Consider the following 22,620-nt stretch of genomic DNA (forward strand, 5'->3'; position numbering starts at 1 on the left):
TATGAACACAATATAATCACGTTACGTCGATCTTGTGTAGATGAATTATGCGAACAATCTTTTTTTTTTTTTAACTTATCATATTTTTGTTTGTGATCGGATTATTACGATTGGGTATTGATACGTTTGCCGTACTTTGGGAAGTCGTTGGCGACTATAATAGGTCACGATAACAAGTGGGAAAACGAAAGAATGTCGTCGATTGGGATCAGTGGGATTAGATTGAGATCAATGATTGCGTTTAGCAGAAAAGAGAGAGAAAAAAAAAGTACAAGTTTTGCAAATGTTATAAAATTTATAATTTTCACTGGTGTGTGTTTTTGTATCAAATTGATTATGTTCGAAAATGTCAGTAAATTAGTTAAAGCGTCGACATCGCTATTCGCGCAAGTACATTGCAAACGACTGTACAATGAGATTCAATTTGAAAGCTGTCGCGATAAGATCCTTTTGTTACGTACTCGACATTGAAGTGGTGCGAATTGATAGTAATCTTATCAATATTCCTGTAACGTAGATGTTTTCGTTGTTATCAGTAATGCTATTTAAAGTTTCAATTACATACTGAACACGTAACCTACTTCACGATGAGTTCTTTTGCAAACTTTTATAAATTATATATTGGTAAGAATTAAGTTCTTAACGTTACGTGTTCAATATAAGAGCATGTTATATTTTTTTCGCGTAACAGTTTTAATACAACAGTAATTCAACGCAAACGAGTACTTAATGTTATAATTTTTTTTTTCAATTTTTTAATTAATATTCTAAACTTATATTGCAAACAATTGATTGTTATCATAATACATTCTCTATATACATAAGGGAAATTTGTAAAAAAGCAGGTAGGTAAAGGTCAACGGCCCGATAGTCTAGATAAGACGACGCCCTTATTTGCATCGAAAATATTTGCTTTCACATTTTCGTCTTATCTGTTTTCATTCTAAAAAGTGTCCGTTCTTCTTAACAGAGCGGTCATTATTCGACGAAACAAGCTTTTCAAGAAGTGTCTTATCAGATAATTCAAAAAGTCACATATTGGGCCGCGAATTCGCGCGCTAAATTGGCGAAAAAATGCGGAGCGCAGCCAGAGATCGAGAGGGGTGGAGTTGCACGGCTCCCGGGTGAATAGGAAGAAGACAGGTGGCGCAGCTTGGTGCGGAGCTGGCAGGGTGAGGAGGGGGAGGGAGAGGAGTAACGGAGTGACCCGCGAGATCGGTCGGTACGGGTCACTCGCTCAGTAGCGGTTGGCGGTTAGTGGCGGTTAGGTCGCGCTCTGATAAAGTCGCGTGACGTGCGCGCTTACTCTTATGACACGTTAAATTTGCGTTGGTCCTCTACGTGCCACGCGCACCTGAGCGACCTGACTGAGCGCACCTGAGACGCCGTCAGCCGCTGTCAGATCGTCGACCAGGCCCGAGGACACCTGAACGTAGCAGTAGATCGACGCGATCGACGGTGAAAGGCGACGACAGCATGGATCGATCGACCAAGTTGATTCTGCGGAAGCTCATCATAGATTTCCTTTGCATATTCGTTGGTGAGTTGACGGGAGCAGATTCACGCGCGCCAAATCGCCGCGCGACCCGTCCTTCGCATTCCTCCCGGACGAAGGACGCGTCGTACGGCCCGGCGATCAGTTTGACAGCTAAAAGGCTGGGTCTATGCACGCGGCTCGTTTGATGCTCCGGAGCCGCGAACCGAGAGTGTAACCTTTAAATTGGCAGGTGCGTCTCGTCCGTTTCGCTCTCGCGACGCGAGCACGCTTTCCGTCAATTGCTCCGGGATATTCCCGCTTACGAGGTACGGCGAGAGGTCAGGGCGGGGGGGAAAAGGGAGGAAACTACTCCATTTCGAAAGTACGCGGGGTTTTAGCTCTTACATTAGCGCTATGCATTCCGGAGCAGCACTTAGACTTTAATGGCATCCCTCCGCTTGATTTATACCGCGAGAGCTCTTGGCCCTAATCTTGGAGTTACTTAAAGGGAGCTTTCCTTCAAAGTGAAAAATTGTTCAGATACTAATTTTTTCCTTTCTTTAATTAGTAAACTTTGCACACCAACGTAGTATTTTATCTAGACTGCGCGTTAAATGCCTGCATTTTATTATTCGCTTGAAATTTATTGAAACATGGATCTTTAAGGAATAATATAAATTTAATACAACTCGGAAGCAACAGATTATTATTATATTTTATTTAACACAGCCAATTACGACGCTAGCTTTAATTTTTCCTGGCATCGCGGTAATTCACGCATCAATTGACTGCAAATTAATGATAACGCCAATAGGTAGAAACAATATTAACATACAGATAATGTCATCGGAAACACGAGCGATAAATCGTTCAAGTGTATTAATAAATTATTCGAGCCAGGGGGATTGAAACTTAAATACGCGTGATCTCACGCCGAAAAAGAAACCACTCCACTCTTCCGTGAAAATCAGGTCTCGTCGCGATAACGACGTACTTTTCGGCTAACGTAACACATTCCATGAAAATGTTATCTCGCGAACGTGCGTCCTGTAAACACGGCGCATAGAATCAGCGACGGTTCGATCGATATCATCTTTCGTCGCCCGGTGATGACACAGTTTCGCAAAACAGAGAGACGAATGCCTCCGTGTCGCGACACCGTGGCAGCCAATCTCTCACTTCGTTCTTTATCGCTTGTTTTATTTTATTTCATTTTACTTTCCTTTTTTTTTTTTTTTTTTTTTTGCGACTTTATATTGCGGATTTTGTATTTCGAAAACGCGCATTTTAAACAAATTGTATTTAATCTCCAATCTGCGAAACTTACCTGATTTGTTTAATTTATTATTGTTATTTGTTAATTTTGTTTCTAGTTGTATGTTACGTGCATAAAAATAACGCAATCTTTAAACTTGTAAATTTGAAATTTTTTCTGAGACTTAATGCGACGTTTATTTTAATAGGTGACTTGCTCACCTTGAAAAGACACAAATCTAATTATGAATTTTAACGACACGCCTATAGCGACGAATTGGAGGATTGAGTCGGCGTTATCCTGGTAGAATTTTATCAGTAACAAGGAAGGCATAGAGATATACACGTTAGCTGTTACAAATTTTTAATTATAAATTATTAACAAATATTATTATGTTAGTTATAAAATGTTATAAAATTATTTGTGAACTTAATTCATGTATGTACATTTTCTTTTTCAAGGTTGTATGCAGGTAAAGAAACCCACGTGTAATAAGAAATTTAATACAATCTCGCTATCGCAATCTGACAAAAAATCTCGGATCTTCTTCCTCTCTTTCTTCATACAAGAACGGATTGAGAGATTATATATATTTTTATGAACTGACAGCCCACGCACATACACGCGTCCATGTGTGCATGCATAATGCAAGTCGTTTTGCTTAGGATCAATTTCGGTCGGCTATTATTTCGCCCTGCTGTCTTTCTTTTTAAATACAACGTGTTATGCGAAACTCAGCCATTTTTCATGCGCCCGACTGAATAATCGCGTCCTTTCAGAGTTCGTTAAGAGCGACGGTCTCGGCTGGTCGACAGGAAGAGGCTTTGAAAAGGGCCAAACCTGCGGTACTTGTATGCCCTGTAAGGCAAGTGTGCATCGAGTCCATTCATAAAGAGCTGAATCGATTTCTCCCAATTAAGTGGCTTAGTCCCAACCTTACGCGCACTTTGCATTAATAAACCTGTATAATTATTAAACCAGATTCCATTAATTTTTATTTCTTTTTTTTTTTTTTTTAGTAGAATATGTCGATCGCTATTTGCGTGTTTGCGTAAAGTATCGTTAAGAATATTTCAGTGAAAATGCGCGCATAAATGTTTTGTCTTACTATCTCTTTTTTTTCTTTTTTTTTTTTTTACTTTAATCCACCAACGATTTATAGTGCTTGTACTTGGTTGGATTTTCTTGAAATAATTTTATTCGTGGACAGATTTGCGCACGGACAGTTGCCTTTTTATTAACTCTTGATCTCGTATTATTTCGAATAAATTCATTGGATAAATCGTCCTTGGCCCTTTTCCGCCGTTTCCGAACGTCGTTATGCTTGGCATATTAATAGTTATTTTGTTCTTATTATGTAACATAAATATGTGCAAGACGTAATGAACCATAAATGGGACGTGGGTTTCTTTTACGCTTCGTTTCACGATTGACTCATAGTCAAAGATCTACTTACGGTTACAAATTATTATTACGAATCGTATACTTTTGAACGAACAATTTTACCATTATTTTGTGTAACTTGCAAGTGATATATTTGTGTTATTCAGAACGTAACGTGAAAAATTTCAACTTTAACTCGTTAAAATGTGTATAAAAAAGAGTAATAATGTAATTTCGACTGCATTAACAGCGTAAGTGGCGCGTTCTTTTTTAATTATAATTATATCGGAATTTTTTAGAAAACTAGTTTGACTCGCAGAGTAACCGATCAATGAATTATGTAAATAACGAGTAATTATGCTATATAAATAATAAGAAATTGTGCTAGTCGCTGTACTCTGATATGTATTACTTCCTTCTTGTTAAAAGCGGTATCGTAATTATCTCAACAACCGGCTGTGTTTGTGACTTCCACGCATTGATGTAACGTGTATAAATAATTCACAGAGCAATGAGTACTCGATAATTTCCCGGTGATCTTCCGTAAAGCAGCTGCGCGTTAATGCTGTAATTTATGCGTGGATAGTAGGTATGACTAAAAAATGAAAAAAGACTTTGCGCATTATGAGAAGAAAAAGAAACCTTCGACAATTGGACGGCACGATGCTTTTGTTAACGAACCTGAATAACCAGATGTGTGGCCTTCAGTACCGATAAGGTTCAACATAAAAAGTATTCTAGTTATATAGTATTGCGAATGTACTAGCTTCGTTTTATAGAAAAAGCAATTATTACTCTGTAATTGTTACAAAATTTATAAATCTAGTTGGTATACTCTTAAACTCGAACAAAGCATACGTCGATTAGATTCACGATTTCTCCAACAGTTACAGAGCAGCTTTCTCTGTCGAATGCAGTGGCGTATTCTTTTAATAATTTTGATAGAATCTAGGAACGTACATCAATTAGATTCACCATTTTTACAACGGCTGCAGAGCTGCTTCTCTTGCTGAACCTAGCTATCGATTCATGAAAAACGTAGCTGTACAATTAAGAGTAGAATAAATCAATAATGCGCACAAGAATTGTATAATTTATGAAAGGCTCTTAAGTCAGGCAAGGATTAAAGAGCTGATTGAAAATTAGCCGGAGGAATGCGTCGAAGGCATGCCATCGCGATTGATAGTCATCGTAGCGTTATTGTTTGTCACGTGTCAATAGTAACAGTATCAGCGCTAACAGCTGTACAGCGAGCGCAATAAATTGCATATTAATTTGGAGTTCACAACGGCAACGTTCAATTCCGATTACTCGACCGCTGCATAGATCAACTTGTCTTGCGTGACAATATTATCAAAGCGCAACCATTGTTAAGTGGCGAATGGGTGTTTAACAAGATTGTTTTTCCCGTATGTTTCAGTGGGCATTTCGGTGTTGATGTTCTTCCTATTCGGCAAGCCTTACAAACGCGGCTTCTTCTGTAACGATGAATCACTCTACCATCCGTATCACGAGTCCACAGTTACAAGCGCGATGCTCTACGTCATCGGCCTTCTCCTTCCTATATGCGCGGTGAGTCACCTGGCGATTTTTGCAATTTGATTACGCACGCAGGACACGCGGGAGATTACCTGCGACTCCTCAAGGTAATTTGCAATTTTTACGACAACTTATGCGGCAATCAAAATATTTTATACTCGTACGAAATATTACAAAAAATTATTTTTATATCTTGATTTAATCTATTAATATCTACATTCTTGATCAATGACTGCGTACAGGAGACACAACTGATCGTTAGACGCTCAGTGATTCTTTATCACAATTGGTTTCTACACTTACAATTAGACCTTGAAAAAGAAAAAAAATAGTATAGACCCAATCATATTATAGAAGCATTGAGTGCTCGGTGATCAGTTGTATCTCCTGAATGCACCTAAGATAAATCAGATATATTAAACTAGCGTATGGAACTTGAATGTTTGTGTTAAGAAATATCTTTTTTTTTAAAAACTAAATTATAAATCTGAAACAAGCTTCGGTTAAAAAAAAAAAAAATAGCTTAACGTATTTATTGAAAGAAGGAAAGAGTTGGAAATCCCTCCCTTTACACATAAATATAAATATCAGGAAATTAAATGTTTCGCATCTTCGTGCACTTGATGGCAATGTGGCGGTTCGCGTTGCGCGTCGTACAATGGTCAATAGACGCAAACGGTTCGAAAAACCTGTCGCGTGCCACTTTTGAAACTCTTTCTCGGCCTCTCAAAAGAGGAAGGATGACGGAAGTGGCGTCTAAGAATACAAGGGACACCCGAGCGGCGGCTCGCGCCTCGCGCCTCACTGCCTGCACGTGTCAGGAGATCGGCAAGAAGTGAATGCACTTTTTGAAACTCGTGGGAATCGATTTACGACGTGTGGAGATAGCTGATACAACTCCCAACACGTGTACCGTCATTCAAGCATTTTTTTCCGACCTCTCAGCATAAAAAGAAAAAAAAAATAAATAAAAAATAATAGAGACTAGAAAAGAGATGAACATTTCTATAAGTAGCTTACAGTCTTTTCTTTTTTCTTTTCTTCACAACTTTGCTCATTTGGTTTTAATTAAGTTTGAAAAGTTGTATATGCTGTTAGTTACATAGGTTCTACGAGTTCGCGTTATTTATGGTTCACTCCGTTTTTGCCGGCGTTTCTCAATTCAACGTTAACCACATAAGACTTGCCGCTCTTCAGACGTCAGGTGCTTGCTTTCTTGCTCCCTTTTCGACCGCCGCATGAAGTTCAAATTAACGTTGTCACCGCAGGGCAAATAATTTCCAGCATCGTGCATGCATAATTCAAAGCACGTGAAATTGCGTGCGCGTAAGGAAAAAAATTAAAAAATGAAAAAGGGAAAAAGATTAAAAAATTCTTTTTTTTTACCTTAAATAATTTTTTAACCAATACTTGTGTTAAATATGTATACAACTGTTTGAAATTAATGTAACAATTATTTATTCGAAATTGTTCAAAATCTTATATTTAACAGTATTGCCTATATTTAAACTCATCTAGACAACTTTGAAAAAAATATTTTTTAAGTTAATTTATTGTTTTCTGGCGTTTAAAGCTTTTTTTTTTTTACAAGATATGAAAGTCTGAAGTAAACGGTTTATCTGTACCATCAATTTTAATCTCTTAACGTTGGGGCTATCTTTACTCAGCATCTCTTTTATCTCCTTTACACCTTTTACTTTGACGTGCCTCGGTGCGGTTTTATACGTTTTATAGGTATACGCATTCCAGTACCCTAAGCGCGCAACAATCCAAGAAGGGTTTATCCCTTCCTTGCCCTTTTCAAGCCTCTCGAAATCTCGCGGGTATCTCGCACAGCCGGCTACCTTTATTATGCATTTCTCTTCGCTCACACTCGCAGAGAAAACAGATTGCTCGCGTTCCCTCAGGATCAAGAGGCTCAGGTAGAAACAGGTAGAAGAAAGGGCCGCGTACTCCCCGTCGTATTTCATTCGCGCATGCCTCATGATTTTCGGCTGACTGGCGGATCTTTAACCGGGACGAAATAAACCGAGTGTAAATAACTCGCATTACTGCGCATCTTTTGAATTTTGACCCTTTTCATTTTTAGATGATCCTAGGCGAGTACTTGCACTGGAGGCGTTTCTCTGAACACACGGCAAATGTGCTCTTCGGGTACACTATACCTCCCTGGCTGTGGAATGCTTATCAAAAGGTTGGTCTTGGCGTAATTTCAACAGTTTCTGTTCTTCACTTTTACAAATGTTTTATATGATTCAAAATTATATTTTTATACTTATATTATTAATATTTAGAAAAGTTAATTCTCAATTATTTTATATATATATATATATATTTTTTTTTTTTATGAAAATAGTGTGAATTATAAAATGCAATGTCTCCACAGGTCGGCGTGTTTGGTTTCGGAGCAGCTTGTACTGTTCTAACAACGGATATCGCCAAGTACACCATAGGCCGGCTTCGACCGCACTTTATGAAACTCTGTGTTCCTAATATTGACTGTAACCTGCCCGAGTATCAGCACAAATATATTGAAAATTTTCACTGCACCGCGGGAGTCTCGGACAAGCTGCTAAAGGAAGTCAGGTGAGAGATTTATTGCGAGAAAGGTTTTCTCAGGTCCAGATGATTGGAAAAAATTTGTAGAAAATTTAACTGTACGAATTTTAACTCCTTTCAAATTCTTTATGAATTATCGAATACATCGAATGCACCCAGTCGCTACGTAAAATTTTTCTTAACGTTACTTTAATCCAAACGTGAATTAAACGCAGCTATTCAAGTTCACTGCACATGATATTGATGCTACGTAGTATGAGAGCAGCCTAATTCGGATTCACGAATCGAAGAACGTAAGAAGAAGCTGCGGCAAAGGGATCTCGATTCTCTCCGCATTCGATAGTCTCTACCAGTAAGGTTCCAGAGTCCACGAAACGTCGCGATCAAACCCACACTGTAGCCTGCGTTGTGCGAGTTCATCTTTTTCCTTTTGTGTCGTTTTCCTCTTTTTACCTCGAAAGACAGGGAGATGAAGCGAATGTTATCGTGTAAGCAAACAAAAAGAAGGGACAGTTAGTACATTATAACGAAACCGGTACTCTCTCCTCTCTCCTTCCCTTTTTTTCTCTGTCCTCCCCTCTTTCTCCTTCCCTTCTTTCTCCTTCTCTTCCTCTTCCTCTTTTTCGCGATGCTACATATAATACGTACTCAACCGTATCATAGGTCATCCACTCGCCGTTTGCGTGGACAAGGAGTTTTATGTATAGAAAGATTTAGGGAATTCTGACAATAAAGGAGCGACGCTACACAGAGAATTCATTCATGGTCCCTTCGTACGTTTGGCCTTCGGTCATCTTTTTCTTCGCACGGTGGCAGACAAAGAAGCCGCTAACTAAACAAACGAGAGAAAGCGAAAGGAGTGCACGGGTGCTTGCAATTAAAACCGGCCTGAGAAAATGTTATAGTATATCAGATCTTTATTCTAATTAAAAAATGTAATTAAAAAAAAAAAATTATCTAGAGGCAGGCGAGAAAAATTAAAAAAGATTTTCGATTATTTCAGGTTGTCGTTTCCCTCCGGTCACTCATCCTTCTCAGCCTATACCATGATCTATCTTGCTGTAAGTGCTTTCGAGAAAATGCGAAAGATTTTTGTCTTCCAAAAGTTTATACGTATATTATCTTATCAAATTTTATACCGTCGATATTGTCTGGTTGTAATTAAATTTGAAATTATTTAGATGTATCTACAATTAAGAATGAAATGGAAGGGCAGTAAGCTACTCAAGCACTTCCTTCAACTTCTGTGCCTACTCATGGCCTGGTTTACCGCAATGACGCGGATTTCCAATTACAAACATCACTGGAGTGACGTACTCGCTGGATCTACCCTCGGCATAATCGTTGCTTTGGTGGTGGTAAGTCAATCGTTTAATTAAAAAAAAATGTCGGTATATTAGTTGCAAAAAATAATTCTGGATACCTAGCGGTAAGGAAATTTTCACTCTGCATACCTATATGCAGTCCTTTTGCAATATCTCACTGGACGGCGTATTATAAAATTAATAATAGTTAGCATAATCGTATTATATAATTATATTCATTTAGGATAAGTATAAGAGTATTCATCCTCTCTGATTCGCTCTGCATACTGCGTAGGAAGTGAAATAGAGCAATTATAATAATTTATACGAATATGTTTTCTCAGGCACACTGCGTGGCAGATATCTTCAGAGAAGAGGAACATTGCTGCTTGGAGAAGCACCAAACTACCGATTACGAAACGGAGACTGGAGTGACTAGCTCACAGGTGAATAATGGTGCTGGTAATCGTAGTTGTTGACCTAACGAAGTCGCTCTTCGCTTCCAGATCGCAGAGCTGTAATTGTCTTTTATTTGTCTCCGAAAAGCTAGAGAAGATATCTTTGTTAAGATATAACGTCGGATGAGATTAGGTTTCGTGAATAGTTCGAACATATTTATGTTTTGGCATAATCTTGTTCAGCTTGTTCGGAAGTTTTAAATCTGCAGGAAATACCCTTTTAATTTTAAGATAGCAAATTACTATTTATTATTTTAAAATTTTATTTTTCGCCGTATTATCTTATAATTATCGTAAAAGTTATTTAAATCTCATCTGTACGAATCGTGAGAAAGAAAAAGAGAAAGAATTAGAGTGCAATGTACAGCTACGGCTTGCTAAAACGTTTTGGTTTACATTGATCTTGTCATGTATTATACGAACGTGTCTGATGTGAAATGCGGTGTATTTTCGTTACAGCGAGGAGCGATGATATTTCTTTTACTTTATTATGTTTTTATCTCTTGACTTTTAGTAGAGATAAAAGAATAGATATATGTATATTTCTGGAAGCCTACGTTCGTTCTTTTTGCAACTGGTTTGCGAAAGATCAGTTCGTATTTAATAGAAGAGAAATCTTATTTTTATAGTCTGTATTTACAAAATTGTAGATAATAGTGATGAAGACATAGTTATTATTTTTTTTTTTTAACTTTTTGTGACGTATTTATTTTTAATCGATAAATTGGTGCTTTTAATACTTTTACGCTTAACGTAATACAATCAATCGTCCTTTAGACAAATATAGTTACAATCCTGAAAAGTCGATTATTTAAAGTACAATTTTGTATTATATTAATTCTCTGAGTCACTTTGTATATTTTTCTTACACTTTATGTTACGGTTCACCTCGATTACTCTAATAGCTTGCCTATTTTGCGATAATAAGCGTACATTCAGCATCGTTAAAAAAATTGGCGCTGTCAATTAGAAAAGGATTTTGCAAGTGACAAAGAACGCATATGTTAGCGTATTCTCGAAGCTATAATTGTTATATTTCTTCCTATACCTTACCGGCTCCGTGCAAGTTCGGTCTTCACTTTAGGATTCTCTTAGATGAATTCAAATTGAAAGAGACTTGATAAGAGATGTCGATAATGGTTAAGATTTAAATCGTTTTCGATCTCATTCTTCTGTAGACGTGTTACGATCTAACGTGAATTTTATCTATAATAACACTGACTTTTCTTTTTTACTGTGCTAAAAAATTTTTTAGCAGAGAAGATTGACATATAAAATTTAATTTATAATAACAAATAAAATATTTATTGTTTTAAATAATGATATTATATATTATATATATACATATATATATAATAAGTAGTATTAAATAAAAATTATATATATTAATAGAATTACAATATACTATTGTAATGTTATACTGATTAATGAAAATGTGAATAAGGATTTTTTTTTATTTTAGAAATTAACTTTTGTTGTAAGTTAAAACTGTATTACGGTATCTGTAAGAATGATATAATTATACCATGTTTGTCATTATTGCCGTTTTAATTTACGCTCTGTGTTACATTATAACAAATCATACACAAGCGTCGTCTTTATTTCGTTGACAAGTGCTGTATAATAGGAATAAATTATTGAGTTGTAAATTATGGCAATGTTTAATCTTTAATGACAATTGAACAAAAACGACAATAATTTAATCATGCACCCATATCCGTGGCCAAGAAATTCCAAATAAATAAAGTGATAAATATAATTAATGTCTGATTTCGCGTCGGTAACTTAGTCATTATTTCCGAGCGAGCGATGGCGCTGATAGTTGCCTGTCGTTAGGGATAACGTATGCTTGATTCTTATTTCCTTTACGAAGATTTTAGTTGCGAAACTGAAAGTTCAGGACAAGGTGCACACGTGAATATTGCAGTCGTAGAGTTTTACTCCTAAGATTTTCAGTTTCTATTTGTAAGAATTAAACATTCGTCGAAACATTGCATTAGGTAAGTTTAACGTCATATGACTGCATGTTGTAACCGATTAAAACTTATGAAGTCATCTAACCTCTAAAACATCACGTGTTTTATCGCCTCAAGAATTTTTTAATGAATCTCTTTTTTTATAAATTAACTATATGACTACGATTTTTTCAGTGTACCAAAAAGAAATATAATGGACTCTCAACATATAGAACACTTCACTTGTTGGACGTGTAAAGTAAAATTTACCGATTTAGCAATATTCAGAAATCATTATCGTTCGGAATGGCACAGGTACAATATGCATGTAACAGTAAATGGATTACCTCCGATCAGTCTCGAAGTCTTTCAGGAGAAAGAAGCAATGTATCATAAAAATAATACAAGTCAGATTGAGAAAAAACAGATTTGTGAGATTTGTAGAAAAACATTTCAAAGTCAAAAGCAGTATGAAAATCACTTAGCTTCAAAAACTCACAAAAAGAAATTGGAACAAAAAGATGGAGATACAGTTCTTACCAAAAAATTAACAAGTACAGAGGATATATCTGAGGATGAAAAGGACATATTAAATGAAAATGAAGAAGAAATTGAAATGGATTCAGAAGTAGAATCTTTAGATTCAGATGAGTGGTTGGAAGACTCAAAATATCTTGTATATGAAAATGATTGTCTATTTTGCAATCATCATAGTAAATCTTTACCATGTATTATGAAGCACATGATAAAAAGTCATTCATTTTTTGTACCTGATCTAGAATATTGCATAGATATAAGTGGTTTGTTTGAATATTTGCAACAGAAAATATGTACTGATTTCAAGTGTATTTGGTGCAATGATTCAGGTAAGAGATTATTCTAAGAAAACTTTATTTCGAGGTTAAGAATCGCCCTGCTTAGTACAGGAGGCAAGACCAGACTGGCTCTCCTCGGGAAGAACTTGTATATATAGCTTTTAAACGTCGGGAAAATAAAAAACGATCGGGCGATTACATAGAATTCGTGTATCGGCGGCAGCGATCGATATCGCGTTCGGCATCGCTCATGACGGTCCGCTTCTATCAGTCGTGGTTCTTTCTTAATATAACGGCGCGGAGGCCTTTTGGTCTTGCCGACGTTTCGCTCGTACGTTACAAAATAATTAATTTTTAATGTAATTAATTATTTGGTTTATATTGTTTATTGGAAATTATCGACTTTCGTAAAATACATTTTGATTATAATTAAAATAAAAAATTTAAATAAGTTGAAACAAACAAAAATTTAATTAAAAATAATTTTAATCAACTTTAAAAATTATATTTATTTATAGGAAGACAAATGCTGAGCGCAGAAGCAGTGAAAATGCATATGATTGACAAGGGACATTGCAAAATGTTGTTTGAAGGAGAGACATTGCTTGAATACGCATCTTTTTATGATTACTCGTCCAGCTATCCAGATGCCGAGAATGTCAATCCTGATGAAGAATTGCCAGAACTGCCAGAAATTTTAGAAGATGAGGCTTACGTGATGAAGTTACCATCTGGCAAATCAATCGTCCATCGTTCATTGGCTCTTTATTATAAGCAGAATGTACCTGTGGATACCACAGTAACGATAAAGGATTATAACTCTTGGCTGCGTAAGCGGGTGTTTAAGCAAATATCATTTGGCACTGAGAAAAGAAAGTTAGAAGCCGCCCGAATGACAGCACGAGATCTTGGGAGGGTCCAGCGAATCCAAGCGAAATATTCAACGCAGTTACAAGTCAAACAAAATAAACTACAGAAGCATTACAGACGGCAAATTGGCTTTTAATTGGTATATTTTTTTGAATTATATAAATCATTGTTTTAAATATATTCACGTTGCAAAAATGAAATTATAACGTACAACAAAAGATACACTTTAAATAAGTTAATTGTTTATTAATTGATAAATAAATTAATCGTAAAGTGATAGGTTCAAGTCTAACTTAAAATATTAAATTTAAATTCGTGCTTTATAAAGTCGCGTAACATTATTTACTACGAATCAAAATTTATTATTTTTCTTTAAAGGATATACATCACATCATGTAATACAAATCATTATAAATCGCATTACAATTTGCATTTAACGGACGTTCTTACAAAATAACTTGTATACTTTTTATATACTCTTTTGTAACGTTTTATCGACAAAAATATCTTTTATTTTCTTCTCGAAAAAACTTTCTTTTTTTTTTTTTAATTTATATGGACCCGTTTGTTCAGAGGAACACCTTCATATTGCAACCGAAGTTGTCGCTTTCGACAGAACGTAATAAGTGTATATATAAGTTGGAAAATAATTTGCTCATCACCGCGTTTTGCTGATGCTCACATGAGAAAGAACGAAAGGGGATAAAGATACAACTGGACGTTCATGAAGCTCGTAGACATCACGACATCAGCAAATCACGAGATGTAAAAAAGTGGGACAGTATTTAATACTTGGTAACTTTCTTTTTGTTTGGTTTTTTTTTTTTTTTCTATTTCCGGATTAATACTTTAGTTACGTATACAGTAATCATTTTCTTTTTAATTCTCAAGTATCTTCTCTAAAATCCTATTATGTGCATACTGCATTCTTATTATCTTTTCTTTCTTTAATTACGAAAAATATATATTATAATAACAATACATACATATAATATCACTGATGATAGAACTGATTTTGTATTTTGTCCTCTTAAAAATGTTTCAAAATTTTTTAACAGGATATATTTTTAGAAAGAAGATTCTTATATATAATATATTTCTCATTCAATTAAATTTGATCATTGGTAACAAGAGTGAAGTATTGTACACGGTTTTATACCTTCTTCGTTTCGCTACATTAACTGTTTGTCAAATTCCACGCAGTGGGAATGAAAAATCCAAATGCAAGACATTTAATAGACATTTTGCGGACTAGCAGCCCGTTCGCTGCATTAAGTTATTCAATTTCATTGAATCGTTCTCTTTCTCCGTTTTTTTTTTAACGACGTCTTCACGTTCAAAACATATATACACGGGGCAGTAATACCGGATATCATTGAAAATTTATGTCCGGTTTTAACACGTATTACGCGTGATATATTATTTTTTCTTTTTTTTTTTCTTTTTTTTTTCTTTTGCTTTTAGATAAATTTTTTTTAATAAGGCGTCACGCCATTCGTGACACCAAGACATGCATTAACAGAGCTGTTATTGTCACGACACGACGATAATACACATATCTTTTATCTACTTTGCGCTTTGCGCTTTCGTGTTGACGATTAAATGTAAGTTAAATTCTCGAAGCGCACGCGTGCGCGACTTTCTTATTTCATCTTTAATCTAACAACTTTACCAGCAGTTTTAATGCCTGATGAGGCGGTGCTGGTCGGATAGACTTATCCAGTTCTGTGTATGGGATTTCTGCTTCTACTTGGAAGCCGTATTTCAAACAGACCTTCTGCGAGAATGCACCGGTCGCATCGGCTTTGCATACCTGCGATGATATAATAATTTTTACGTGATTATCGATTAAATATATGATTGTATTGCAAATTATTAATTATTTATTAGTAACGCTGATGTAAATTAATTAATTTATTGTCAGTTCAATCTTTATTATACAGGGGAAAGTTGGAAGGTTGTAAAGAAATACCTTTCGAAAAAGTAACGAGGGGTTAATTGCAATTATGCTTCATGTCAAGAAGTTAATGAAAATCATCCCATGCATATTAACTGAAGATCATGCTGAAACAAAAGGAAAGTGTGTGCTGCATGTATATGCAAATCGGTGATCACGTTAACGCCATGCTCTTAAATTGATAAAATAAAAATAAAAAATATGAGAAGCTCTCTTTGTGGCATATAAAATCAATAAAATAACTGTATAAATATACTATATTGCATGCTTTGATAAAAAGACACTTTTAGTGAATTCTAAATAATTTCAGTTAAAAAAAAAACATTTAAAAAAAACATATGTACATATACATATAAGTAAAAATTAAATTAATTAATTTACTTTGAAACCGGCATTTTTGGCGGTTTGTATGCTGTCTGCCATGAGAATGTTAGCCAACCCTTTGCCGCGATGATCCGCGTCAACGCTGAGAATCCGAAACTCGAATAGCTCATCCACCTCATATTTAGTGAACAAGTCGATCTTATCATTCAATTTGTAGAGTAATCTGAAGATTGTCTTGAACTTTTCGTCATTTAGCTCGTCGAGGCGCCGCTCTGCCTCCTCGCGTTCACCTTTCTTCAGGATACCGTTTAGTGCCATTCCCACTATCTGATAGTTATTATTCTTTGTTACATTAATAGCATTAAATATTAAAAAGTAAAAAAAATTAACTAAAATATTTTAATTACAATCGTGAGAAAGTTAGTTAAGTATAAGAATAAATAAAAAAAATAAATAAATTTTTTTAATTAATTAACTTTATTCTATATTAAAAAATAAAAAAAATTATTACTTCTAATTATAAATAATTATATATTATTGTAAAAATGTATTTAAGTTTTAAAGTGTCTATGTAATTAAATAAGATAGAAATTTGAAAAGTTTTAGAATAAGTTAATTGTTTTCGGAAAGAAGTAATAATGAAGTAATTATTATATATATTTCATGTGGCATGGGGAGATATTGCTCACCGCTCCCTTCTTATTCACTAGCATCCTGGAGTAACCCTGCTTCAAGGTGAAAAGGCAGTGTCGCTCAAGTTCGCGCTGAGATTCCCCCCTCGCACAAAGCCCTACGGCGTTGTTAAGCGGTTCATCAGCGAAGAAATTCCATCTCAGATGGTGAATGGCCTCGTCGTAGCGATCCTCCGGTACATCCACAATCGTGAGAGAATCCTCGCTAGGAGACGACGACATGTTTTGGGTGGGCGAATTTTCCGCCGCGCACTGAAAGCAATTTCCACACGCGCATCTCCTCACAGTGAAGAAGGGTGGTCACCACCTCTTGTATGAGAAAACTGCCACCTCTATCCTTCCTCCCATATAATATTGATTGACCTAGTTTACTAGCAAATACAGTAGGTCAGTTGTACACCGATTGTGCCATGTTAATTGAGAAATCAATTCATTCAAGAGGATTAATCGGAATTAAATGAAAATGGTTTAATTAACTTAATATAATGCAATCTGCAAATAAAACTGCTATAATTTATATTATATAAAAAATCGGCATTAAAAACAGAAAATTAGCAGATTGTAATTATTAATAATTTAAAAAATAATAATTACACATATATATATTTATTTGTTATTGGGTTGTGTACAATACCTCGCATCACAAAAGCCGAAAACGATACGAATGACTGTGGAATGATTTCCGATATGTGGAATTAAGATTCTTACTTACAAGTAAAATACTCGGAATATTTTTAATTGTAAATATAGTAACAGCATTAATGTTGCATATTACATAATACATGATTACTAATTTACTTAGTTTGCTGCCCCAACAAATACTATAAAATGTATTTTTCAAGAGATAAACATAAATATTAACAGCGATTTTTTTAAAACACAAAAAAAATTGCCACTGACATTCTCTAAAATGTACAAGCGAGATTGCCGTGGAACATAAATTTCTGAATTTTTCTATTTGAATATCAACATCTTAATATTTATAATGGATTATTTACAGTGTTTAAAACAGCACATCATCATCGCTTTCGTCAAGCAAATTTGCAGCTTCGAAATTGTGTCCAGATGCAATTAGTTGTGCTCTTTCTGCTTCAACCTATAACAATGAAAACAGAGATTTAGACAATGAATCGATTATTATTAAAACACAAATTATAAAACGTATTTCAAATTGTTAATTAAAAAATTAATCAAATTAGTATAAAAAATCTCATCGTACTCTTGCTTTGGCAATTTTCTTTTTGTCCTGAATCTTCTTCAGTCGATAAAACTCTTCTCTTTCAAGCTCATCAAGCTCCGAAATAATATAAGCTAATGTTCGCTCAATTCGTGGAATAATAACATGTTCGATAGCATTGACACGTCGATTTGTGATCTTGATAACTTCGTCAAGAGTAACAAAACTCGTTTGTAATGACGCCAGTTCCACAAGCAATTTTACTGCCCGCTGATAATTCTTTTTCAGTTTGGCCAATTGTTGACCACCTCTGGCTAGACCTGCTAATTCATAAGTATCCGTTCCATCCTGATAGGACTCGAATATTGGTAAGTTCACACCAGCAACATTGTCCTTCTTAGAACGGATCTTAATTTGTGCTTTTGTCACATTTTGCAGAACTACTTGATTGAAATCTCCTGTAGCGAATTTTGCTTCGGCTAGCGAAAAGGCTGCTTCTTTCATCACTTCACCCATCAAAGTTTTGGTCTAAAAATAAGAAAATAACATAAAAAATAAAATTATATAATATATAATTATCAAATTAGAATTAAACAAATTAAAGCTAGAGAATAATTAACAGTAAACAATATGAGAGATAAATATATCGATAAAAAAAAAATTAGTTATACATACTTCAATGATTTTGCCTAGAATCATTCTGAAGCGCATCTGCAGTGCATCTGCTTTCTTTTTTAACAATCCATGTCCCTTCTGTGCTCCTTGTAAGCGGGATTTCATCAACATTTGGGCCCTGAATACACACAATTTTATATAGTTTTACATCTAATAATTAATAAAAATATTAAAATTCGCGAATTAAATTTCGTAAGAAATAAAGTACTTTTGCCATAAAAAAAAATTAAAATATTTAACTTTGCATTTAGATGAACATCTCAATGAAAGTGTAACAAAATCAAGTACTGTGTGACATACAGGTATTTAGACAGAATCTTATAAATTAATATTCTTAAGAAATATGGAGATGATTTACTGAAGTAAAAAAAAATTAAAAGCCTTAAATAAACAACTACGTTCTTTTAACAGTTGAAGGCTGGGGTTACACCCAGTGATGCAGTATGTCTCAAGCTAGAATTTTATTTAAAAATAAGTGACGACGCATAACATACTAAGTAAATCATTGATATTTTATAATAATTAATATGTTAAAACAAGAAACTTACCCCCGAGAGGGGAAAATCGGGAGTTTGTCTTTGCCCGACATTCTCGATCACTGTACATCAGCAGACAGGAACAGGATTGATCAGCTGACACGAGAGCCGGAAATCTAGGTTGTTGCATGCTCAATGGCGCGTATTTTAAAAGCATTTATGTGATTAAAAAATAACAAAATCGCTTAAAACAAGTCAAACTTAAGTGACATAATAATTATATAAAATCATAAATAAAATTTAGTGTAATTGTTAATTTTTTTTTTAATTAATTTAATAATTATTTTTATTTAGCACATTTCTAAATGTATATAGAAAATCAGGCGTAAACATAATTAAGATTAAAAACGCATAAAATATATTTTAAAATATAGGATAGAAATTTCGTGTATTTTTTTTTTTTTTTGTTAAAATAAATATTTTTAATACGTATGTACAAAAAAAATTACATTTTGTATAACACAATTTGGCCAGGTTTCAAAACCTGTCTTATGTTCATATTAATTCTAGCTTCGGTGATGTAAGTTCGTGCTTTATACCAGTCATTCAGATTATACACAAGACTTTCACGATCATTTTCGTAATTGTCATCCCAGGGTTTTTTTAATGCCGACAAAATTCGCGGCACTCCATGATATCTCAAACGGGAGCTGCCCGACATTATTACTGTATCTCCACTTCGCAGAAAAATAGCATTAGCCGGATCTTCCTGCTTTAGACCACCAATCAAAAAAATCGCTGTCTGCCCAAAACTTATGGAGAAAAGAGGCGCTGTAATGTTCACTTCTGAATGATCTGTATGCCCAGCTAAAGTTGAATTCATCCGATAGTAATTCACAATCGCAGCCTCAGCTTTAAAATCTAAAAATCCCAGTGCTTTTGCTAAAACGGATGTTAAACCACATACTTCCATTGGCATGTCACTCTTTGAATTTTCCGAGTATAATTTTGTATCCCAATTATGATGATATCCCAACGTCGCCCATCGTAGCTTTGGTAAAAGAGTTTTACCTTTTTCTGTTCTATGCACAAAAAATAAAATTAATTAATATCTTAATATTAATATAAAATTATTTTAGATAGCTGTATTTAACTTTTTCAAAAGCTTATATTTATTTAAAATATGAATCAATTACTTTCTAGCGAAATCTATTTGATAATTATTTCTTACTGAAAACATATGTTCCACCACGTTTCGTTATTTAAAATGTTGTGTGCATCAATATTTAACTTGTAAGGTTCTTTGGAGTAATCTTTCAGACATTTTGTGATCCAGTATCTTTGACCATTAGGTGTAAATGGATTTTTAATAAAGATGAATCCTAGAATAAAAATAAGTAAAATAAAGACAAATAATATAACTATATGTATTAATTGCAATCAATTACAAAATAAATTTAATTCAAAAGGACATGTAGGAAAATATTAAACAAGTATTGACATGCTCTCATGAGAATATTAATAATGTCATTAAAAAATAATTACAATTATTTTAAACAATGCTTACATACCAGGAATATCCAATAACTCATAAATGCTCCATTTCCTCATCGGCTTAAGACCAAAAATGTTCTCGGTTTGTTCATCATTTACGTGACTCGCTTCAATTTGTCTAACCTAAAAACAATATTCGCGATTAATTCTCGAAAACGTGTATAAATTATAATATCACATACTCTAATATCATCCGGATTTTCGAGATCGATTACGTCGCCAAAATCGGGTGCGGGATTGCGACCCTTATAGTACTTAAAACTATCCCGAAACATATCTCCTCGATCATGTGGGCTGCCATATTTTCCTTGATTTTCCTCGTGCTTTGTTGACGCCAGCTGAGATGGCAGTCACGACCGCTTTTGTTAAATTTCGACATAACATTTATAACATGCGCGAAATAAAATTTAAAATTATGCTCACATTATGCTAAAATTGTTTTAAAAAAATACACACTTTGTATTTTAAAAAAATAATAATAAATATAAAACAATTCATGAAATACCGAGCCCGTAGCGATTTTATTAACTTAATTTTTATTATTTTTATTAAAAAATTAAATACATTTTTGTAACTTTTTTTTTATTCACCAAACACCAAGCACCAAACACGCGCGCGGCAAGACGTAACCAATACGCGTACGCGCTGAATAATACATCGAACAGAACAGAATACTAACTGCAATTTTTTTGTTTCAGATAATACTCCATCATTGAAGAAGAACCAACCCGACATCCCGCAGACATCCTGAGAGGAGGAGGAGGCCCAGGAAGGGTATCCTGCACCAGCGGAGCAACCCCAGGGTAAGCATCTATTTTTCTTCGGAATAAAATGCTTTAGATTATTGATAACATTTTCTTATTACTTTATTTTTTTTTAATTTAATATCTACAAAATAATTTTTTAATTTATCTGTTACAGATCAAGAGAAACTCCGCTGCTTCGCATCGTTCAATGAGAAATTAAAGTGCCGCACGCCGATATCAAATTATACGAACCGCAGCCGGTTCGTCGGTCGTTTCGGGTGTGCCGTTAGTTGTCGGACGTTTCGTTTTAATAATTATCTTTTTCCGGGAGTGCCGAAAAATCACGTGCGAAAGTATTAAATAATTTTCGCGATAATAATTGATCCGGGCGCGTTCGCGAGTGTCTAGTGCGCGGAAGGATGGCTCGTCACGTCCCATCTGAGAGGAGGAGCAGGCTCAGGACGAGCTTCATGCATCGGCGGAGCAACTTTTAGGTGAGATTTAATTCTCTTTTTTTAATTTATTATTTTATTAACTTTTAAAATATTTATTTTTATTAAAAAATCAAATGCATACGCGTAACTTTTTTTTATTTAAACCTTAACTATTTTCAGCGCGCCTACATTAATATTGTTTTATTTTATGTTACAGTCACCGGCAGAACTCTTCAACTCCGCTGAAGCTCATGCAGATTGGTAAGTCGCATGATTTTTTTTCGCAATTTGTAATCGGGTCTCTTGAACCGATAACACGTCGTCGACTATAAAATACTCATTATAAAGACGCGTACGAATTGGGACTTGTCGAAAAATAGCGCACGCGAAACGTGCATTTGGTTTGTTTTAATACGTTATAAAAAGAATGTGAGTTTCGCAAGGTAATTGTTATCAAATTCGATCACAGTTTGATCTTAAATCCGCCACTTGTTCGCACACCGCGTACGATAATCGTCTGTGACTAATTTTAGCGCGCGATTTTTCACATAATGTTGCATTGCCGAGAAACGGCGTGATTTCATAGGATAGTTGCGAGCAGGGCAGGGCAGCGTGCAGCAGCACCTCTCAAGGTTTTTTGAAAGCCTCTACCGTGAGTAAATTAATAGACACGGCAGGCCGCGGTAATAATGATCGTTCATTACCGTCGCGCTTCTATTCGCCATAAATCTCGCCCACTCGTCCGACCTGATCGCATGCTAAATCTGTTGTTCGTCCGCACACCCAGAACAACAATATCGCCGTTTAATTGACCCAAATCATATAGTCACATTTGAGAAAAAAATCAATGATCCCAATTAAAAATTGTTGACAGTCGACGAGAGAAAGATCTGAAAATTATAACACAAATTAGACACCGCAAAGGTAATAAACTAATTAATAAAATCATCAATGCTATAAGTAATATAAA

The 22,620-nt window shown here is 34.8% G+C and overlaps 5 protein-coding genes across 6 annotated transcripts; 2 read left to right on the forward strand and 3 right to left on the reverse strand.

The window, feature by feature from the left end:
- Positions 1–1,225: 1,225 nt before the first annotated feature.
- On the forward strand, positions 1,226–11,624 carry Wun (wunen). Its single transcript, XM_070674656.1, has 7 exons — positions 1,226–1,540; positions 5,536–5,687; positions 7,744–7,848; positions 8,041–8,240; positions 9,217–9,274; positions 9,395–9,571; positions 9,862–11,624. Exons 1-7 carry the CDS (start codon positions 1,477–1,479, stop codon positions 9,994–9,996), a joined length of 891 nt encoding a protein of 296 aa, XP_070530757.1. The 5' UTR covers positions 1,226–1,476; the 3' UTR covers positions 9,997–11,624.
- A 195-nt stretch (positions 11,625–11,819) lies between these two features.
- Positions 11,820–14,419, forward strand: LOC139113460 (cytoplasmic 60S subunit biogenesis factor ZNF622). 2 transcript variants are annotated; one of them, XM_070674653.1, is made up of 4 exons: positions 11,820–11,975; positions 12,126–12,796; positions 13,264–13,754; positions 14,189–14,419. In XM_070674653.1, the coding sequence occupies exons 2-3, from the start codon at positions 12,145–12,147 to the stop codon at positions 13,749–13,751; spliced, it is 1,140 nt and encodes a 379-aa protein (XP_070530754.1). In that variant the 5' UTR covers positions 11,820–11,975; positions 12,126–12,144; the 3' UTR covers positions 13,752–13,754; positions 14,189–14,419. The 2 variants fall into 2 exon arrangements, with proteins under 2 accessions (XP_070530754.1, XP_070530753.1); XM_070674652.1 differs by lacking the exon at positions 14,189–14,419 and having other exon boundaries at positions 13,264–13,815.
- Positions 14,416–16,998, reverse strand: LOC139113464 (arylalkylamine N-acetyltransferase 1). The gene is made up of 3 exons (XM_070674658.1): positions 16,586–16,998; positions 15,954–16,223; positions 14,416–15,428 (listed from the first exon to the last, which is right to left on the reverse strand). Exons 1-3 carry the CDS (start codon positions 16,808–16,810, stop codon positions 15,270–15,272), a joined length of 654 nt encoding a protein of 217 aa, XP_070530759.1. The 5' UTR covers positions 16,811–16,998; the 3' UTR covers positions 14,416–15,269.
- A 180-nt stretch (positions 16,999–17,178) lies between these two features.
- Positions 17,179–19,077, reverse strand: Vha36-1 (V-type proton ATPase subunit Vha36-1). Its single transcript, XM_070674657.1, has 4 exons — positions 18,989–19,077; positions 18,441–18,558; positions 17,808–18,293; positions 17,179–17,684 (listed from the first exon to the last, which is right to left on the reverse strand). The coding sequence occupies exons 1-4, from the start codon at positions 19,027–19,029 to the stop codon at positions 17,592–17,594; spliced, it is 738 nt and encodes a 245-aa protein (XP_070530758.1). The 5' UTR covers positions 19,030–19,077; the 3' UTR covers positions 17,179–17,591.
- Positions 19,078–19,372: 295 nt separating this feature from the next.
- Positions 19,373–20,807, reverse strand: Alkb (alpha-ketoglutarate-dependent dioxygenase AlkB). The gene is made up of 4 exons (XM_070668667.1): positions 20,653–20,807; positions 20,488–20,593; positions 20,148–20,298; positions 19,373–19,998 (listed from the first exon to the last, which is right to left on the reverse strand). The coding sequence occupies exons 1-4, from the start codon at positions 20,743–20,745 to the stop codon at positions 19,422–19,424; spliced, it is 927 nt and encodes a 308-aa protein (XP_070524768.1). The 5' UTR covers positions 20,746–20,807; the 3' UTR covers positions 19,373–19,421.
- Positions 20,808–22,620: the final 1,813 nt, after the last annotated feature.

The sequence above is a fragment of the Cardiocondyla obscurior genome, linkage group LG02, assembly GCF_019399895.1.
Source record: "Cardiocondyla obscurior isolate alpha-2009 linkage group LG02, Cobs3.1, whole genome shotgun sequence".
In the NCBI taxonomy this organism is placed as follows: Eukaryota; Metazoa; Arthropoda; class Insecta; order Hymenoptera; family Formicidae; genus Cardiocondyla; species Cardiocondyla obscurior.